Source organism: Pyxicephalus adspersus, chromosome 10 (genome assembly GCF_032062135.1).
Source record: "Pyxicephalus adspersus chromosome 10, UCB_Pads_2.0, whole genome shotgun sequence".
NCBI lineage: Eukaryota > Metazoa > Chordata > Amphibia > Anura > Pyxicephalidae > Pyxicephalus > Pyxicephalus adspersus.
Window position 1 is genome coordinate 58,435,466 of NC_092867.1, and position 16,415 is coordinate 58,451,880.

The 16,415-nt window shown below is 43.0% G+C and overlaps 4 protein-coding genes across 6 annotated transcripts in view; all 4 read left to right on the forward strand.

The window, feature by feature from the left end:
* The window catches only part of LOC140338975 (uncharacterized), a 67,208-nt gene that overhangs the window by 11,641 nt on the left and 39,152 nt on the right, over positions 1 to 16,415 (forward strand). The window lies entirely within an intron of this gene.
* LOC140339131 (uncharacterized) lies at positions 2,468 to 3,691 on the forward strand (the record flags this gene model as incomplete). Its single annotated transcript, XM_072423708.1, is given in 1 exon segment — positions 2,468 to 3,691. A coding segment is annotated over 1 exon segment (935 nt), but the record flags the coding sequence as incomplete, so codon positions are not given.
* LOC140338964 (uncharacterized) overlaps positions 7,456 to 16,415 on the forward strand; it is a gene marked incomplete in the record, with an annotated part of 329,302 nt that continues 320,342 nt past the window's right edge. Inside the window, 5 exon segments of the mRNA XM_072423361.1 lie at positions 7,456 to 7,557; positions 7,727 to 7,840; positions 7,965 to 8,099; positions 8,170 to 8,364; positions 8,506 to 8,634. Coding sequence (XP_072279462.1) covers positions 7,763 to 7,840; positions 7,965 to 8,099; positions 8,170 to 8,364; positions 8,506 to 8,634 — 537 coding nt within the window.
* Positions 8,643 to 11,524, forward strand: LOC140339123 (uncharacterized). Of its 2 annotated transcripts, none has more exons than XM_072423697.1 (2): positions 8,643 to 8,828; positions 10,241 to 11,524. In XM_072423697.1, exons 1-2 carry the CDS (start codon positions 8,744 to 8,746, stop codon positions 10,888 to 10,890), a joined length of 735 nt encoding a protein of 244 aa, XP_072279798.1. In that variant the 5' UTR covers positions 8,643 to 8,743; the 3' UTR covers positions 10,891 to 11,524. The 2 variants fall into 2 exon arrangements, with proteins under 2 accessions (XP_072279798.1, XP_072279799.1); XM_072423698.1 differs by having other exon boundaries at positions 10,244 to 11,524.

The window sequence follows — 16,415 nt, forward strand, 5'->3', positions numbered from 1 at the left end:
TTATCAGCAGCTCTCTGAATAGTCAGCGGAGAGGCTGCTCAGTTCTCAGCTGATTAGAGCACAGCTATGAGATTGGGACCCGGGCTGTCCCTCCCCATTATCTAGCTGCTATTGAAAAAACAAAAACACCTTGTGTAACAATGTAACCGCCCATGTGTAATGACATCAGCTGTGTGTGTGTTACAGCTCCCTGTGTATAAACCTCCATACGTCCTAAACCGTATGTCATAAAGACTTGAAATTTTCAGGGTACACAGGGAGCACTTGTAGTTAGTAGTAAGCACAATACACAGCACCCCAGTGTGTCTAAGAGTCCTTAATTGAAAATACAAATTGGGGAACCCCGGGGCCACTTACATAGAAGGGAGCATAGGGTTGGGGCCCCTAAATTAATACCTTTGTCACAAATCTATAACCATCATACTATATTTCCCTTTCTTTGAATCCCAATTTCCTTAGAATGGTGGGGTGTCCAAAACCAAAAATGTGGGTGCAGTGGGGGGACACCCCCCACCACCACTAAAAGTTAATTACTATTGCAAACGCACTGCCCTGTTACGCATTACTGGCCACTTTTAACACTTGAACCCAATGGAACCGGGAGTTATAGGAAACGGAAAATATGCAGGGAAAGTCTGTGGAAAACACCCCCTAAAAATTTGATCTTTTTTTTTATGTTCTACTCTGCCCATCAAAACAAAATTGGGGTTCAGGTACTGGTAGGGTACAGTCATGTGTAATAGGGCAGCGTGTTTTGATGGGCAGAGTTTATGTAATGATGCCAGGGTGATGAAAGTTTGGGGGGTGTTGGCCACAAGTGTCCCCCACTTGTATCTATGATTGTGTTTATCTGCATCTCTCTGTTCTAGAGAAATTGGGGTTCAAGGTAGGAAAGCAGACAGTTTGATTGGCAGAATATGTTCTCTATTTAATGTACAGCGCTGCATAATATGTTGGTGCTATATACTCCTGTTTAATATTAATAATGATGTAATGCTAATGACATTTTAGGGGTTTATACATCTGTGCCCCACTTGCACCTACTTTTTCAGTTTCCTGCACCTCCCAATTCCAGATACATTGGGGTTCAAAGTACAGAAGCAGAGCGGGCAGCATAATACTGTACACCATATGAAAGGTCCATCTCCATTCCTCAATATAACGTCATGTCCCCAACAAATGTGGAGGAGATACTGTACACCATAGTAAAAGTCCATCTCATTTCTCAATATACTGTATTTTTTTGGACCATAATGCGCACTCCCCCCTCCTCTCCAAAAGTGGCAGGATAATGAGGGTGCGTCTTATGGACCGAATACTGCCGCACAGCCAACCCACCCAGCATGGTAGCATGGCCCCTCTGTTCTGCAGCCTCCCCGCCAACTAGTAAACACTAATGCCCGAATAACAAAAAACAAAGGCATCCACCCCTACCTTATCCTAATGCTGTGACTTCCAAGAGGGCCCGGCTGCATTGCCATCTAGCTTGGCAGGCATCATGGCTGCTCAGGTGCACAGTCTCCCAGTCCCATGTAAGAGGCCCCACCGTCTTCTTGCACTAAAATCAACAGGCAGAGGACGGACAGAAAGCACACAGCAGGCTTTAGAGGGTTAGTAAAAAAAAAAGTTTACAGTACTGTATAAAGTATAAGGATTGCCATACACCATGCAATGTACCAAGCAGTCACTAAACAATCGTTTGGTACTACAAACACGGTGATCGAAATGCCTTCGATCGACTGCGTTTTGTATTGCGGGACTTGGATCGTTCGTTTACCAGCACCCTATCCCTCTAACCCTAGCTGCAGCGATGCAGAGTCCTAATAAAGGACACATTACTGACAGTTCTTTCATTGCTGTATTTCCCTCAGAAAAATGCCATCTCATCATGCTACATACAAGAATGTCAAAGCAGAAAAGACTAGCATATAAAATTCCCTTTAAATTGGAGGTAGTAGAATATGCTAAACAACATGGAAACAGAGCAGCGGAGAGACATTTTGGGACACCTCCAACTGAAAAAATGATCCGAGAGTGGAGGAAACAGGAGGATCAGCTGCAAAAAGAGGATAAAAATAAGCACACTTTTCGTGGGGCTGCTGCAAAATGGCCAGAGTTAGAGGTGGACATGAAAGAATGGGTCACACATTGCCGGAATATGGGCTTCTCGGTTTCTACGAAAATGATACTATATGAAGCCAAACGCATTGCTGTAGATAAAGGCATTGAGGATTTTACTGGATCACTATCATGGTGCTACAGATTTATGAGGAGATGTGGCCTTGCATCGCACTCCAAAACTGGAAATGCGCAAGAAATACCAAAAGAATTTAAGATTCTGTCTTTTCATAAATCTCTAATTGATGCTTGGAAGAAAAATGATTTTGAAATTGGCCAGATTGGGAATATGGATGAAGTCCTACTAACCTTTGATGTGCCTTCTAATAAGACCTCAGGACATGAGAAAATGATATCTCAGTCATTCAAGGTTCTCCAAAAGTAAATTCCACTGCTCGCATAAGACGTCATAGACTCCATTGTGTGACCAGATCACTGATTCCCTCCATTTCTGAGGAACCTTCCAAGACTTCTCTTGCTCTTTGCTCCACTGTCCATCAAAGCGCTTCCATTGCAGAAAAGACCCCGGTTCCCCATAATCCTGAGGAGTCCACACGCAGTCATTCAGGTGTTGTTATTGACAAAGATAAGACAACATTTCCACCTTCTACGGGTGATCGATGTTCAACATCAACAGTTGCTGTCCGTCCCAGGAAGAAGAGAAGACCACGTCCATTTCGATGCTCGCAGTGCGGGAAGTCTTTTTTTACAAAATCTCGCCTTGCCAGTCATGTAGAGTTTCACAATGGAGCAAGGCCCCATAAATGTCCAGAGTGTGGGAAAGGTTTTCGATCAAAACGAAATCTCAAAGTTCATATGGGAACTCACGGAGGCGTGCGCCCGTTTTCCTGCCCAGAGTGTGGGAAAGGTTTCCTAACGAAATACAACCTTGGCAAGCATATGAGACGTCACACGGGTGAAAGACCTTATGTTTGCACAGTATGTAACCATGGCTTCACACAAAAGGACAACCTGACCAGACACATCAGGATTCACACAGGGGAGAAACCGTATTCGTGTTCAGAGTGTGGGAAAAGTTTTGCATGGAAGGTCTGTCTTACCAGGCATGCGAAACGTCACTCTGGAGTGAGGCCTTTCTGCTGCGAACAGTGCGGAAAAGGTTTCACTAAGAGAGAAGACCTTCTTAAACACAAACAAAAACACACGAATCAGAGTTCCTATTCATGTTCTATTTGTGGGAAAAGTTTTATGAAAAAAGAGAATCTGTTCAGGCATGAATTACTTCATACTGGAGAGGGTCCGTTTTCATGCAAGGATTGCTGAAAAAGTTTTAGACTTAATGCCCACCTTCTTAACCACCAACAAAAAGTCCACTTGAGCTCCTTGTATTATACGTGCTCAAAGTGTGGTAAATCTTTCAGTGACCATGAAACACTCAATACACACCAAGAAAGTCACATGGATAAACACCAATATTCATGCTCGGAGTGCGGGAAATGTTTTACTCGGAGAGTTGGTCTGATTGCGCATAGGAAAACACACACTGTAGTGGAGAAGTAATTGTGTGTTGGGGTTTAAGAAACACCTGTTACCATATGACTTTGTTTCTGAAGATTCCTTAATATCATGTTCCCATGAAATGAGGAGTAGTTATTGTACACCTTCAAGATATCAAGGTTGACCTTGTCAGAGATGATAAAGTTCAATCTGAACACAGCAAATGTGTCTCCCAAAATTAAAGTTCTCTTTCACGCACCAAATCCTGGAGGGAAACCATTCTCCTGGAGGGGAAATGTTACAGCTAGAAAAAATATCTCCTTACCCACCAGAGGATTTACACCGGCAAGCGTTTTAATGTTCAGAGTGTGGCAAATGTTTCAATGAGAAAAGATAGCTTATAAATCATCACAGGATTTACATCTGTGAATGTCTGTTTTCATGTTCAGAGTGCAGGATGAGTTTTACCTGGAAAGTGAGTCTTAAAAGACACAAGAAATTTCACAACAGAGTGCGGCAAATGTTTTGCCCTGAAGGGAGATCTTCTTAGACACCAGAGAACCCACAAGGAAAAGTTTCTCTACTCACATTAATGTTCTTTTAAAAAATGTCTTATTAAATATCATAAACATAGGTCACACCGGTGTATTGGACACTACATGGGTTGGACACTTGACACATAAACACATTATATCCTGAAACATCTAATCCTGGTACTGAGACTGGATATAATCCAGTGATATGGTATGGGGACCCCATGCTTACCCCGAATCTATGTACATATCAGACAAGTCACATGTTCTGGTAATAAAGGGGTCCACAAGACTGCCAGGTAAGTAGCATGAGCAGAATGAGACTTCATCATGGTCTTTTATGGTACCAAATATGGTTCTAAATTATAAATGTGACTCAATTCAGCTGCACTCTTAAACTAAAGAACCTCATGGCCCTCAACTTAGATCATTGAGGAAGCTCAGAGCCCAACACTCAAAACCCCATATAGCTGACCATGCTGCTTCTCTATTATTTACTTTCCAAGTAGGCCAGCAACATATGAACCCCACCATCTGGGGTCTGCTAGGTGTCCATTTTTAATATCCAATGTTTGGTTTGGTTCTACAAAAACCAAATAACCAGAATTTGGCCTTAGACATTCAGTAAGATACATGGATGTCAAGCGTGGTTCCACCCTTGAGGACCACCATGAGAATGCTGCCCATAACCATCCAATGTTACCTTATCAATGCACACATTTACAAAGGTAAATATTTCCAAAATATCCTAAGATATAGGAAAAACATAAAATTGATTTGGTATGGAGGGGGTGATTCGGGCCAGGTGGCAATGTCCTTGGGGGCTGGCATCTCTGAAGAGCATTTGGGCTGCCCCATGGTTCACCTGCTTCCTTAGTTTTGTGTAAACATAGACCTAGGATGGCAAGTCCTCCACACTTTGATTTCTATATGGTTCAGTCTTTGACAGACAATTCATTCTGCCATTGGTTACCTCCATAGTCATGGCTGACCCCTTTCGCCTACAAGGGCCATTGTCTGCTGATTCATTTTAAGGAATTTGGCTACACCTGGGCGACAGTGAGTGTGTTTATATTCATATTTGCATTCAGCAATGAGGAGGAAGTCGAAAGCAGCCACCACCCTCCCCCGCCATGCTTTGCAGTGCTCTTGGTGCCACGGGTTGGCCACTTACATATGTGGAGGTAAGTTCATAGAATCAGGCTGCTCAGGTAGTAATAAAAACTCTCTCCTCTTCAGTGTACAAGACATAGATGGTCCTTCCTCATGTGGCCACATCATTGCCTTTATTTATGGAAGCTTCCTATTGACTGGCTAGAGGTGGGGTCCCGTCAGGATGTGAAGGAAAGATGACGAGGCGGTGGAGGGGGTATTTTCCATCAATTAATTGCTAATCAATCACACTTGGACCTACTGTAAGAAAGGATATGTCTTCAGAGGGTATTTAAAGTGATGACTATGGGGTGAATTATACCCAAAGATGAAAAAAACTGAAACAATCTGTGTTTATAAGCTGAACTCTGTATTTAAAAAATATTATTAGCTCCTTCAGGCCTAAAACTTCAAATTATTGTGGACGAAGAAGGAAAATCCCTCTGGAGTGTGAACATATTTTCCTAATAAGAGGTTCTTAATATTCTCGTGATATGTCCAACCCTATATATCCATCCTATATACCTCATCCTTGTATAAAACCTCCCGAAGAACTATTTTGCAGGAGTTGCCCTATCCTGTGGAAGAAGAATATGTGAACATCAGATAAAGACTCCCAATAAAAAAAGCAGACGTGTTTCAGGGTTCACCATCTCCTTCATCAGGGTTAGTAGAGACTCCCCAGGGTATCTAAGTGGAGGAGGACTGCTGATGAACCTAAGTGTCCACTCCCAGAGACACTTTCCAGCCTCTACAACCATGCCTCCATGTACAGAGGCTTTTTTTGTGTTCTGTAGGTTGAATGAGTCTCATACGTTCCATGAATAGAGTTTCTTTCATTTCCTTGTCACGGGTGATCCTGACAAAAGGTTGTGGTTCAGGAACTTCCTGATATGGGCTGAAAGTCTCTGTTCCTGGTTCCCACCTGCATTTTCATCCTGTTACCTTGGGGATTTCCTTTGGCTTTTCCAATGCTCGAAGTGTAGATATGATGTGGCCATTGGTAGGCCAGTCCTGAACATTACCATATTGTGAACTCGGTGTGTTGAGAATAATAAATATCAGCATTAGATTGGTGGCTCTTGAGACAGACGAGCTCAAGGTTTGGACAAATATTCAAGGAGGTCCTAACAAGCCTGTCATGGTCTTTGGTTGCCATGCTCAACTCGGGTTCCTTTAGAGTTTGCTAGAAATTCTATGTGCTGTGGGGTAATGGCCTCCCATTTAGAGGTCCTCAATGTATTCAGGACCAATGCCACTTGGAAGAGCCACCAGTGATTTTTTAGCTGTCTGGAACCGGAGACATTCTCAGTTTTGACCACCGGTGTAAGAGAGATTCCACCCACTGACCACCAATGGAGAAGACATTCATCAATGTAGGGAAATTTCTTCTCACTGGCCACCAATATAAGGGTGAATTCTTTCAAAGGACCACCGATGTCGGGGATGTTTTTCCAATGTAGGAAGACATTTTGCCTATTGGCCAACAATGTATAGAGACGTTCTTCTCTCCATGACCAGAAATGTAGGGGGATTTTCTTCCCATTGATGACCAATGTAAGGAACTTTCTCTCCAATGACAACCAAGAGAAGGCGGACATTCTTCTTAACGATCACCAATGTAAGGGGACATTCTTTCCTTGGTCAACCGCCATAATTGGGACAGTCTTCCCACTGACCACTAACAGAGAGGAGACATTTTCCCATTGACCACCAAATAAAGGGGAATATTCTTCTCATTTACCATAAATGTAAGTAAAAATTCCTCCACCAATGTAGAGCACATTTTTCCAAAGACAGTATAAGAAAATAGTAATTAGTAAACACTCAGAAGATCTTCTTTAAGCTCTACCCAATGTGTTTGTGGGTGGAATTGGGCCACCACATCTGGGAGCGCCACATCATACTTCTATCAAGAAGAGTAAATCTAAAAGTAAAAACTGAAATATTATAATTAAGCCGTAAAATTGCACAACGTCTTTGTACAGAGTCCGCTAAAAAGGATTTAAAGCGGTATTTTAATTTATTTAAAGCTGCTGACAAAATTGTACAGAACATTGTGGAAGAAAAAATCAGCTGGTAGTGGTCAGGCTCCTGAAAAAAAAAAAAAAAAAACCTGCAGTAATCCTACCGGCCACAAGATGGTGATCTCAGGAATGTTAGGCGTAAGGTGCGCAGACAGGAAGTGATGTCACCTATAAACAGGAAGTTATGTCAGATATAAATAGGAAGTTCTGGATAAGAAAAGTTATTAGGAATTAAAGAAGAGACATTGCTGGATCTGACAGCAGAGGAAGTAATAAGATATTATCTAATATTGACACCCAGTAACCCCCCCTGCCCATCCTCATCCTCCATACACACTTTTATTTCCAACAAATGCTGCTCCACACACTAAGTTATATTTATTTTACATCCAGATTTTCTGTTTTCACTGTCGATTTCAATTTATTGTCTCTCTACAGCGATGAGCATTCCGTATACACATCAGATCAGCAAGGATGGAAGAAGTCCGGAGTCACATGACTGAGAGAATAATAAACCTCACCCTGGAGATCATCTTTCTGCTCACCGGAGAGGTGAGGAGGATTCTGGGAGGTCACATGACATCATTCTAGTCACTATTAATAAAACATAGATCTGACCAGAGAGGTAAGGAGGATTCCGGACGTCACATGACCTATTCTTGCTTTTTCTATACAGAGTTTTCCTCCTCTGAAAGATGAGGACCAATTAACCTTCACTGTGCCTCCTCCTCGCTCCTTAATGATTAAGATAAACAATGGAAAGAAGATTCTAGAAGTCACCCAGAAGATGATTGGGCTCCTGACAGGAGAGGTGAGCAGGGAATTCTGGGAGATTATTATGGGATGTGTCTGGATGGTGATTGTATCATTGTGTGTGTCAGGTTCCTATAAGGTGTCAGGATGTCACTGTCTATTTCTCCATGGAGGAGTGGGAGTATTTAGAAGGACACAAGGACCTCTACAAGGACGCCACGATAGACAATCAACAGATTTTAAGTGGTGTAAAAAAGAAAATTCACTTGAATAAGGAAATACATAAGTTGTCTTTGGAGATCATCTACCTTATCATTGGAGAGGTGAGGAAGAATTTGGGAGAGCCCCATTGTATTGTTTTTTTATCTCTTCTAAGAAAACCTGGCCAGGAAGGTGAGACATATTTTGATTGTAGAGGATTCTGGGAAATGTAACTTAGAATTAACTTTCATCTTATGATACAGAGCTTTCCTTCAGTGAAGTCTGATGACCAGGTAACCATCAAAGTGCCTCCCCATCATTCACTGAAGACAATCAATGTGCAGAAGATTCTAGAGGTCACCAGTAAGATCTTGGAGCTATTGACAGGAGAGGTGAGCAGGGAATTCTGGGAGATTATTATGGGATGTGTCTGGATGGTGACTGTATCATTGTGTGTGTCAGGTTCCTATAAGGTGTCAGGATGTCACTCTCTATTTCTCCATGGAGGAGTGGGAGTATTTAGAAGGACACAAGGACCTCTACAAGGACGTCATGATGGAGTATCAGTTGCCCCCTTCATCTCCAGGTAGGAGAAGATAAGACAATGAATGACTGGCTGCCATGTTTGAGAGTTAGGATTCTACCAATTTTAAACTTCAGTAAAACATTGGATGTCATTACCCCAAGAAAAAAACAAAAACGTACACCATATGAAAAGTCCATCTCCATTCCTCAATATAACGTCATGTACCCATCAAATGAGGAGCAGATACCGTACACCATATGAAAGGTCCATCTCCATTCCTCAATATAATGTCATGTCCCCAACAAATGAGGAGGAGATACCGTACACCATATGAAAGGTCCATCTCCATTCCTCAATATAACATCATGTCCCCAACAAATGAGGAGGAGATATTGTCCACAATATAAAAGGTCCATCTTGTCATGCTTGGGGAAACAGGGCCACTGGGGGCCGATACGGCTTGCACAGAATTGGTGTGAGCCCTGAGAAGGGCCAAGGCGCAGAGTCTAAGCAGTAACCAGCTCTTCTCCAGAGCCAATAGTGGTGAGGATGTTGCGCTGCTTGTTACTTCTAGGTTGCAATCCTTAGGCACACAAGGTGGGCAGGAGGATACACGGTACCAAATTACTTAGCAGAAGAAATGTCAAGGAAGGCCTGGGGTCAAGGCTGGCAGTAAACAAGAGAGGTCAGGTCACTAGCCAGGGGTCCAATACCAGGGACCTAGGAAATAGACACCAGTGACACAAGGACCACTGCAGACATAGGGAACAGAAGAGACATTGGAAGCGACAGGAGGCACAGGTGACACAAGGATAACCACAGAGAGGAACACTGGAGTGTACAGGTGTACAGGAACTAGCTCAACAGAGCTCAGCACTAGTGGAGACACATTGTACAAATGCTAAGTGCTGTGTCTGAGCCAGCTAAATAGCCAGGGATGATTAAGGGGCTATTTCCTGATTGGCCATTGAGATAGGCAAAACTGATAAAGCTTGGGAGTGCTGGCACGCCCAGAGTCAGAACTTTCCACATGCACAGGAGAGAGGCGTCTGTGCTTTAGTAAGGAAAAGGTAACTGTAGCACATCCCCATTCCTCAATATAACGCCATGCTCCCAACAAATGAGGAGGAGATACCGTATACCATATGAAAGGTCCATCTCCATTCCTCAATATACCGTCATGTCCCCAACAAATGAGGAGGAGATACCATACACCATATGAAAGGTCCATCTCCATTCCTCAATATACCGTCATGTCCCCAACAAATGAGGAGGAGATACTGTACACCATATGAAAGGTCCATCTCCATTCCTCAATATAACGTCATGTCCCCAACAAAATATGAAAGGTCCATCTCCATTCCTCAATATAATGTGGTGGTGGTGGAGGGGGCCGGTTGACTAACATATATGACTGCAGAGCAATTATATTTGTGTTTTTTCATGCATTGAATGAATTTCTTTCACTCCAGCAGATGGATTCCATTTTAGGCATACAAAACTTTACAGCAAAGTGTATCCATGTCCAAAGTGTGAAAAATCCTTCACCGACAGGTGGGAGCTGACCAAACATTTGAGTTGTCACATGGGTGAAATTTACGTGTGTGAGTGCGGTAAGTATTTTAAAGACAAAAGCCAACTAACGAGACACCTGCCGGTTCACACGGGCGAGAAACCTTTCACGTGTTTAGAGTGCGGCAAGCGATTTTCTCGGAAGGATACTCTGGTAAAACACAAGCAAATCCACAGGGATGAGAAGAACTTTTCATGCAAAGAGTGTGAGAAATTGTTCCTGAAGAACGTGGACCTTACACGGGCCACCGATGAGGGATCCTTTACGTGTTCAGAGTGCGGAAAGAGTTTCAGTCAGGAAAGAGACCTTTTTAAACACCGGGGGGGTCATACAGGTGAGCGTCCTTTTTCCTGTTCAGACTGCGGGATATGTTTTAAGCAGAAAGCCCACCTCCTGAATCACCTCGTGAGAACTCATAGAGGAAAATTCCCTTTTTCATGCTCAAGCTGTGGGAAATCGTTCAAAACAAAATCTGAATTTGATCTGTACCTAAGGGGTCACAGTGCCCGTGAGAGGTGCAAAGTTACTGCAAACCTGAAGTGCCTGTGATGCAGCAAATCTAGGGGGGGGTCTGTTACCTAATGGAGGCTTTCCCCTTTTCTTTTTCTTTGTCAGTCATTCAATGCATCTTCAAGGGATCTGCAGTGTGCCCCCTTGTGGTGAGGTCATCTTTAAGCATCCGTCATAGTCTCATTGTTCTCCCTGCTATGTCATGTGACTTGTGATGTCCATTGGACTTCTTGGACCTCTTGCTGTGCTCGTAGTTGGGTTACCAGAGGACCTCGACAAAAGGTGATAGAGTTCCAAGATGGTAACATCTTCACTGGCATTGGGAGTAGAATGGGCGGCACCAGAAATAGCAATTACATGTGTAATAAAGCACTTCCTGCACTTATGTATTGGGGATTGGAGGGGTTCTTGTGCCTTGCGCCAGAGTTTGGTTGCACTTTATTGTCTTCTTTTCTTGTTCTCTTTCAGCTCTCCTCTTTTAATTGGTCCGTGGTGAAGACCAATGACCTAAAATAGGGGTCACCCAGCCCCTGCATTGAGCAGAGCCTGGGATATGTATAACAGATTGGGGGCTATTTAGAAGTTATCACTTTATATCTGCAAACATTTTATTTTTCTGGCTTTTTACTTGTAAACTGTATAAAGAAATAAAATTATTCTGTATTTTAACACACATCTTACTTTGTATTAACAATGGGAACACAACTGGGTATCAGTGAAATTTGCACTGGTCAATGATACTATTCGTTCGTTGCATGGAGTTTGCTCGTTCTCTCGTGTCTGCGTGGGTTTCCTCCAGGTACTCCGGTTTTCACCCACATCCAAAAAACATGCAGTTGGGGTCATTGGCTTCCCCCCCCCAAAAAGAAAATTGACCTTAGACTGTATGAAAGACATATGACTAAGGTAGATATTAGATTGTGAGCTCCTTTGAGGGACAGCTAATGACATGACTATGGACTTTGTACAGCGCTGCGTAATATGATGGCGCTATATAAATACCGTGTAATAATAATAATTTTCCTTCATGACCAAAAAAACCATCTGGGAATGCTGATGATCCCTCTCTCCTCCCCAACTTGACCATTGACTAAAGAAGTCTTTTTACTGAGCCCCCTCCAATGGCCATGGGTTTGGTATGGGATGTCCACCAAGCCCATATAGATGTTATGGTCAAACATTTAGCCATAGAGTGTGCTAAATGCTAAAAAAACACTTTTCTGGGGTTTGGCCTTTTTTTCTGCTAGATGATGAGTGATCAGTGGAAAATTTACACTCACAAAGTCAATCAAGCTTGAATAAGATGGATCCATGGAGGACCATAACCATGGAAAAATGACAATACACCATATGTGATATCAGAGGAACCAACAAGAGTGCCATCAAACAAGCCATGTAAGAACCAATTATTATCAGGGGAAGGTAAGTTAAAGATTAACTATTAAAGTGGACCTGACATCAGACAGATTCCTGTATGACTTTTTAACCTTCCAGCTGTGAAAATCTCATTGGACTTCAGTAGATATATATTAGGAAAAGGAAATTGATGCATAAAATTCCAAAACCATTTCAACATGGAAATCTAAACTAAGAAAGTCAGTAGGCTTGGGTTAGGAGTTGTCTGAAATGTACTAACTGCTTAATGGCATCACTATGGTGGTGCAGGAGTATGGACCATCCCAAGAATTCCTCCCAGGAGTATGGACACCATGGTCACCACTGGCGGGTGATATGAGGACTTTCTTTCCTCCGATCATTACAGCTTCCCAGCCAGGTTTATTGCTCCTGATTCTCAGCCTTCGTCACCCAGCAGGTAGACCTAGCCATCCATACCACCAGAGGGGGGAATGGTTAGGTAGGTGTATTCTTGTGGGTTCAACTGCGTTCCAATAATACAAGGAAAAATAATAATGGAGTATGATGGTGAAATAAGTCACAGAGGGAGCTCTACTGTGGGGTGTACTGACCCCTGCACTCAGCGCACTGCATACAGTGTAAATGGGTATTTAATAAACAGCAGTTGGGATAATATATTAAAGAATATACAGTGAATGGGAACAACAAAGGGTTATTATACAATGAATGGAAGGATGAGGCAATAAGAAGTTAACCCATGTGGCTGGAAAGAAAGCAGTAAAGGGAGGCAGTTAGCGGTCAAATGGGTATAATACTTCTTAAGATGGAGTAATGGCCATCTGCTGGTCAGCTTGTGTCTTCCTCTGGCTCTCCATTGCCATGTGTAGGGCTCCTCCACCATATTTCCTCCAAAATATCTTGATTTTTTATTAATCGTTTCTTGATAGGGAGTTTTAAATCTCGATCTCGCAGCGAATTCGTCCGTTCTCGCTTACCGAAATTTTAAGCGAGAATGGCCGATGTAAATTCGAAGATCAAGGTCGTTAATCAACCTCTAGTGCCCCTGGGATCGCAAACAGGAGGATTCCCAGGGAATCCTGCGAATCCCCTGTGAATCCTCCTGTTATAATTTCCTCGATCTTCCGATGGTTTTGCGAAATCAGTTCGCTGAAATTTCTCGGAAACCTTCTTAGTTCGAGGACATTTTCGTCATCCTAATCCCTATTTGTTGATATATCACTGAACATATTAGTATTTCATCAGGTTGGACCCGATACCAGATCTGGGAGTCACTCATGGTGATCTGTAATTTCAGGTCTTATTGATAGTAATTGTTGCTTCATAATGGCTTCAAAGGTAGTACCATGGGAAGATCAGACATAATCAGAGTCTCGGCCAATGACCTAAGAGGAGTATTAGTTCCCAGGTGGAATCAATTGACATTGGTTGCATCTTCACCCATGACCTCCATATTGTGGAAATCTTTGTAAATTTACATATGCTTGGATGAGGATATTGAGATCATTTTGAAATAGAAAATGTCTACCTGGTCAGTCACCAGGCCCAAATGACTCCTGATTAGAATAATAGAACAGTAAGAGGATTCCATGTCAGAGGTCCCATCACTGGAGCTCCTGAGATCAGATTTCCCAGGCCATTTAGTTCGTCCACCAGACTTCTCCTATAATTAGATATGACTTTTACCTAAGATGACCATTGCATGAGATTAACACCCATGAGGCTCAAAAGCAACCATGCCAGTGCTTGGTGTGGAGAATACAAGAAAAGTTAGGGTCCCATTTTCCTATGGACCAGGCTTAATCTGTGAAGGAGGAGGCCTCCTGGACCAGTAGTAGAATTTTTCCTGCACCTAGTGTGGCCAGTGTTTTACAATAAAATCATCTGTATGTGGTCATCAAGTGGGAAAAGTATTGAGCATCGTCCTGGTCTGCTCAAACACCAGAACATAAATTTTTGGAGAATTTCATGCTCGGAATGTGGCAGGATCCACCTATATGTCACATTTAGTTGACCACTATCGGAAGAGAGGCCCCACCACTATCTACAGTGTGGCCATTGCTTCTAGCGGAGAAGAGCTTTGATTAGACGTGAGGGAGCTCTTCCAACAGTGAAGCCATTTACCAGCCCTGTGTGGGAAAAGCTTGTAGAGGAGGCCCAATTTACCTATCTATCTATCTATCTATCTATCTATCTATCTATCTATCTATCTATCACAGATCTACTGGAAAGGTTGACGTGTTTGGAGTGTAGCAAACTTTTTTTTTTTTTTTGAGTATTTTTACATACAAACATTTTTAGGACATCTTCCTTGACCACGAAATACCCATAAGGTGAAACCACATTCCTAGGAGTAGAACTTTTTATGGTGAACAGATCTTGTCATACACCTCCGAAAGAGTTGAGTGCCCCCATACCATGCTCAGCAGGTGGGAACTCTACAAAGTAAGTTAGACACACCAAAGTCTATAAAGCTGATGACAATTTTGGAGCATGGAGGGCATTTCAAGGATAAATAACTCACACTGATGACCTCCTCACCCATACCGTGGGATTCTTCCAGCAAGATTTCTTTTCTATAGTTTCTAAGCATGGTTCTTTGTCAATACATGACTTCAGTGCCCAACCCAGAAATTTTTTTAAGCTGGGTGGGAAGAAATTGTTGGCGGGTGGAAGCCCCTGAATTGTGACCCAACTCATCAGTAACCACCCAAAAACAGCCGGGTGGTAGCTGAAAAGTGCTGGGTGATGCGCCCGGCTAAAAGGGGCCGGGGAGAACACTACCCTTTATCAGAAAAGCCATTTTAAAAAAAGGGTGCAGCACCGCGCCCTATTTCTCGGCCAACTAAGCGACCGAAGGTGAATGGGAGCGAAAAGCCTCCCCGGATACCTATGCCATGCATCCTGGGAAGCTCTTGGGTTCTCCTTCTGCACATACCTTAGCATCTCGGGCATGCGCATAAGAAGCTTTTTTGTGGCATCTCATGCCTGCGTCAGGTGATGTAGGAAGAACCAGGAAGAAGAGGTGAAGATGGCAGCACCCGGCAGCGGGCTCATGGTCGGGACGAGGCAGGAACCGATGGAAGACACCTCCAGGCTGATCGACTGCGCTGCGGGGATGAGGGTAATTGGAATTTTTTTTGGACATTTTTCAGTGTACTTCCTCTTTAAGTAATAACCGATAAGAAGCTTTCAAGTGTTATATTTGGAGTTCACCACCTATGTTTCTTTTCTCGTCCTAAAAGGTGAGAGCTTTAAGCAATCCTTACAGAGAGGACAACGCACTGACAAGAGCCAACTGGCCAAAAGTCATGCCTTAAGATGGTCTTACGGTGCCTGCATAATCCTCCACCTTCACCTCTACATTTATCTTCATTTTTGAGGTATTGGGACTGATTTATTAATGTTTTCCAAGGCTGGAGAAGATACACTTCCATGGGTGAACCTGGGTGATCCAGCAAATCTGGAATGGATTTCCTAAAAGCCATTTGCTATTTGTTAGCAAATATTTTCAATCATGGACCAAATCCATTCCAGGTTTGCTGGATCACCCAAGTTCACTGATGAAAGTGTATTCTCTCTTTGGCAAGCTTTTTTTTTTCCCTCACTATATTGTTTCCGGTCACCTGAGCTGGTGGGATTTCTGGTGGGTGTCATGAGCAGGCCCAGAATTACCAGGCATTAGGCTTGGGCTTATAGGACAATTCTTGGTGACACATTTTTATAAATCTCAGATTATATAGTCATTGGTTTATTTTTATTGGTTATATTCAACATTCAAATAGTGCGCACATCCAACAAGCCATTAACATAAAGCCAGTTCATGTGAGTGAAGTGAAGGAACTACAAAGCAGAAAGGCGTACAGTATATGGTCAAAGAAACCCCAACCTCTATAGGAGCTTGCTGGACACCCCATTCTAAAACCATGGCCATTAATATGGAGCTGCCCCCAAACAGCAGCCACTACTCTCCTATGAAAACTTTTCCCAAGATTCTGGGGTGTGACTGTGGGGATTTGTCCCATTTGTGAGGTCGGGTACAGATGGCGGATGAGAAGACCTCGCTCACCCATCCCAAAGGTGTTCAGTGAAGTTGAGGATTTTCACCAAAATGTGACTGGAACAATTGTCTACAATGTTGTGACACCTGAACACTACGAAGCTGCATCCACATACATCTGGTCACTTAC

Excerpts from the sequence above, each read along its gene's own strand:
- LOC140339123 (XM_072423697.1), top strand. The coding sequence starts at position 8,744 with ATGGAGGAGTGGGAGTATTTAGAAGGACACAAGGACCTCTACAAGGAC. Across the intron at positions 8,829-10,240 it reads GTTGCCCCCTTCATCTCCAG|CAGATGGATTCCATTTTAGG; the intron begins GTAGGAGAAGAT and ends CTTTCACTCCAG.